At 37.0% G+C, this 4,637-nt stretch overlaps 1 protein-coding gene across 1 annotated transcript in view; it reads left to right on the top strand.

Moving 5' to 3' along the window:
* The first annotated feature begins 3,394 nt into the window (after positions 1 to 3,394).
* Positions 3,395 to 4,637, top strand: part of JMY (junction mediating and regulatory protein, p53 cofactor) — a 29,593-nt gene continuing 28,350 nt past the window's right edge. The window contains exon 1 of the mRNA XM_029284230.1: positions 3,395 to 3,546. Within this exon, the coding sequence (XP_029140063.1) occupies positions 3,403 to 3,546 (144 nt within the window). The 5' untranslated portion in view covers positions 3,395 to 3,402. The remainder of the gene's footprint in view (positions 3,547 to 4,637) is intronic.

Below are 4,637 nucleotides of genomic sequence, written 5' to 3'. Positions count from 1 at the left end.
CAATGTTTAAGGAAAAGAACCTGAAGCATGCCTACACTACCTGTTCTGGGGAGACAGGCAGTTAGTTTTAGGGAGAGGAAGTCTCCCTAAACAGATACAGGTAGTCCTCGACTTTTGATTACAATGGAGCCCAAAATTCAATCCATAGCTCGGTTCTCGGCTGCAGAGGCCTTCCGGAAAGGCCTCTGACTGCAAAATGCGGGCCGGAGCTCCATTCTCAGATGCAGAATGAAGCTGCTTCTGCTGCTACAGAAGAAGTGGTCTGGCTGGGCGGGGTTGTCGATGCCGCCACTGTGAGGTAAGTGGAAAAGACACCCCCGAAAATAAGATCTGGTGCCTCTTTTGAAGGTAAAAAATAAATAAATAACACTGGGTCTTATTTTCGAGGAAACACGATAGTCCCATATGTGTTAGCTAAACAAAGATAACCTGTAAAGGTAAAATATATTTCAGATTATAAGTGAGAGAATATTTGTACTCATAAAAGGATGTTTTACAGCTGGGATTCTCACGTTTCTGATACCAGGTTTGAGTTAAGAATTAGTCTTAGGTCACAAAGCTGCCCATAAGTATCATATGCCTTCTCCATTGTGACACCAGTCATCTGGAACAGTTTCTACCCATCTTCCCAAAATACCTCTGGACCTGACTCTGTTGGTCTTCACAAAGACTGAAATTCTTTATCTTGCTTTGAGGTATATGGGGAGGAGGGGCTGTATCGTATGCCATCCAGAAGTTGCAGTGTTTGAGTTGGATAGCCATGTACATTCTTTAAACAAGCAAATGTTAAGGAACTGCATTTAGAAAAGGAAGGTGGGTTTATATATTTGGGCAGCCCCACAGTCAAGTCAGGCTTCCAAAAATTGCAGAACTTGAATTTTATTTCCATTAGCCCTAACGGTCACTTTTTTTAAAGGATGTGGCTATAGCTGCATTATATCTATAATCTGCCTTCTTTAACTGCTTGTCCATAATAGTGATTTCCTCTGTAGGTATATCTTGAACACTGTTGTATTCCACATAGACATCCTTCTATCAATTTGTGTACAATATATATATATTTGTACAGGTAGTCCTCAATTTATAACAGTTCATTTAGTGACCATTTGAAGTTATGATGGCACTGAAAAAATTACTTATGACCGTTTTTCACACTGATAACCATTGCAGTATCCCTATGGTCATATGATCAAAACTCAGATGCTTGGCAACTCACTCATATTTATGATGGTTGTAGTGTCCTGGGGTCATGTTATTACCTTTTGCAATCTTTTGACAATGTCAGTGGGAAGCCAGATTCACTTAACAACCATGTTACTAACAACTGCAAATGATTCATTTTATAACTGTGGCAAGAAAGGTTGTAAAATGGGGCAAAAATCACTTAACAACTGTCTCATTTTTGCTGGACATTCACCTGTCTGAGACGGTATAGGTTCTTGTGCTTGAGCAGGGGGCTGGACTAGAAGACCTCCAAGGTCCCTTCCAGTTCTATTCTGTTCTGTTCTATTCTATTCATGTACACTATAAATTTGAAACTTCTAAACCCAAGTTTTTGCACCCCTGGAATATCGTCTCGCACCCCCAGGGGGTGCAAGCACCCCCGGTTGGGAACTCCTTTATTATATTACTGGCATAGTTAAGCTAATTAACTAGCTGTTTCCTGTTCAGGATTTTAAAACCTTATTTGCTTTATTAAGTATTGTTTGAATCTGTGGATTAAAAGAAAATAAATACAGTATGAAGGAACCATGATAAAGAGCTATTGTCCATTGCCTGAACAGTTTTTGGTTATACTTTTTATTTAACAATCAATCCTAAAGTGATTGCTACATAAGGCACAGACTAACTACAGGTAGTCCTCATTTAACTATAATTTATTCAGCAACTATTTGAAATTACAGTAGTATTGAACAAAGAGACTTAAGACTCTTTGTTGCAGTTGTTGCACCGTTCCTGAGTTCTTGACAACTGGCTCACAATTATAATGGTTGCAGTGTCCTACAGCCATGTGATCACAATTTGCAAGTTTCGGTGTTGTCTTCCAACAACCATAGTCAGTGGGGAATCCAGCAAGAGGTTGCAAACAGCAATCACACGATGTTGCGCTTAGTGACTGTATGGAATTCATTTAACAACTGCAATTGAAACTGCTGGAACTGCCATTGTAAGTTGACACAGTCATATGACATTGTGCGATACAACCATGTCACTTAGCAACAGACAAGTGTTAGCAATTACCATCATTAGCTGAAGACAACTTGTATAGAATAATATACAGGTTTTAATTTTAAATACTTTTAAGTTTTTATTGTCCTCCAATTAAAAAATAATATAAATATAAATAATATTGGTTGGAAACATGGAGAAGAGGCATTCATCCTGTAGTGGATAGACAATGGCTAAAACGGTGGTGGTGGTGGTGATGATGATAAAGTATAATCACCCAGGATTAGCATAGAGGACTTGCGCTCTCTCTCCTGCTTACTATGTATATTAAAATGGGTTCATTCATTACTGGGAAAGGAAGATTCTTATATGCTTGCTAAACCTAATCCAGGCTCTCTTCTTGCATGATATCTGTGAGTGTTCTGTGCATGTGTGTGTTTCTATGCACAGATGTCTGTGCATAGCTATTTATGTGTCAGCAGTATCTGCAACAAGCCAAAATTGTGTCAGAATAAGAATACCCACAATGACATCATGATGTAAACTCCATCCAAAATCTGACACAAGTACATAAGTTGTGACTTTTGCACCAACACATCATGATCCTCATTTCGTTCCTCCCCCCTCCATGGATGTCTATGTTATGGGATAAAAATTAATCTGTAGGTTAACCTTTTAAGAACGGATGCTGCTTTGTATTTTTTGCTGTTCTGACTAGTGAGACTTACAATATAAGCAATTAAATTCTTGAATTCCATGCATATTATCCTTAAACTGTGGACAGTGTAGAAAATACTGCATAATTCTACATCAAGTAGAAGGTTCTATAGCTGGACAATATACTGGAAGAATCAAAATTTTATTACATGAAAAGGCTTTTAATAAATAATATATTATCTTTATAAGTCCACAGCCTGCTGGATTAGAACAGCAATATAAGTAAACAAATAAATGAATGTAACCAATAACTAATACTTGGATACCATGGTGTTTAAATAAAAAAAGGGGCCAGATCAAACGTCTTAGCTATTTTTGTTTTATAATTTAACAAAAAATATGGGGTGTGATTAAGATACCAATATCATACACTGAGATACTAGGATGAATGTTAGTAGCCAAAATTATGAGCTCCTATGCCTATTTCATAGGGTTTCATATTTTAAATTTAATAATACTTTAATATTTTCTTTCACTTTTGCACAGCTTCTGGAAAAACACAAGAATACAGAAAGCATGGTGGAGTTGCTGGAATTATATCAAATGGAAGATGATGCATATGGTAGTCTTGCTGAAGCCACCACAGAACTCTATCAATATTTACTGCAACCATTCCGAGATATGAGGGAACTTGCAATGCTCAGAAGACAGCAAATAAAGGTACAAAATCAGCAATATACACTGTGAAATATTATTGGACATCATAATAAGTGAACCTTTTCATCCCATGTGATATTTTGGACATTTTGTTTAATATTTGTCACACTTTCTGAAAGCTGTAAAAGTTTGTGTCTTGGGTTGGATCAAAGTTAGAAGTACAAGAATGACTTTTGTTCATGCTTTTTAAGCTTTATTGTCCCTTCTGATTTCTTTTCTTAGTTAAAGTATTTGTGGAGAAGGCAAATAAAAGACTTGGCTATGAAAAAAGATGTTTGATCTTTGAACACAAATGGATTTGGCTTAACTTTCTAACGTATTGAACTGTTGTTTTTAGTGAGTAAGGAATATCTTACTCGGTCACTGAAATTTTGTGTGGATCAGATATGCTCTGGGTTTTGAGCCTTTAGCAGTTAAATGCTTACAAGCTGCAAAATATTTTTATAGAATCAATACCGTAGAATAAGAAAACTGTTGTGTTTTTCTTTTGAACAAACTTGAAATTATAGGCTTATGTCAGAGTTACCAGTTAGATGATCAGTTTTAAGTTGCAACAGAATGATGAAAAAAATGCAAAATGGCATTTGTTATGAACTACACTGCTGATTTTACAAATCATTTGAATAACTGTGCTGTCTTCTGAACCATCCAGTTATTTCTACGTCCATAACTAAATATTTTCGTAGCAAACCTCTAACTATAATGAATTCTTGTTAAGATAGTAGCAGATTTAAGTTAGTTTAATTGCAGTACAGGTAGTTCTCCAGTACGGGAGATGGAGAATTCACACATATGGGTTTTCATTGGATGCCTGCTCTTGAGACCAAGTAGTCAAACTTGACACGCCCCCTCTTGCTGGCCAGTCTTTAACTTGGTCTCAGCTCTTGACGACGTATCAGGTTTGGCTCTCAGTCTATAGCAGGTTAGAAAGCTTTTGGTGAATTCTCCTTTCCCTTAAAAATCCCTCTTAAAACTCCTAGCTACCAATTTGATTCCCCCTTTAAAATTTCTTAGCACTGGGATTAGTGCTAGCTTAAATTCCACCCTTAAGGGAGGTAAGGGAGTGGGGGGGAAACCTTCCACGATCCTTTTAT

The sequence above is a fragment of the Protobothrops mucrosquamatus genome, unplaced genomic scaffold, assembly GCF_001527695.2.
Source record: "Protobothrops mucrosquamatus isolate PMUCROS unplaced genomic scaffold, P.Mucros_1.0 scaffold450, whole genome shotgun sequence".
NCBI classification, from domain to species: Eukaryota; Metazoa; Chordata; class Lepidosauria; order Squamata; family Viperidae; genus Protobothrops; species Protobothrops mucrosquamatus.
This window is presented reverse-complemented; position numbering and strand designations above follow the sequence as displayed.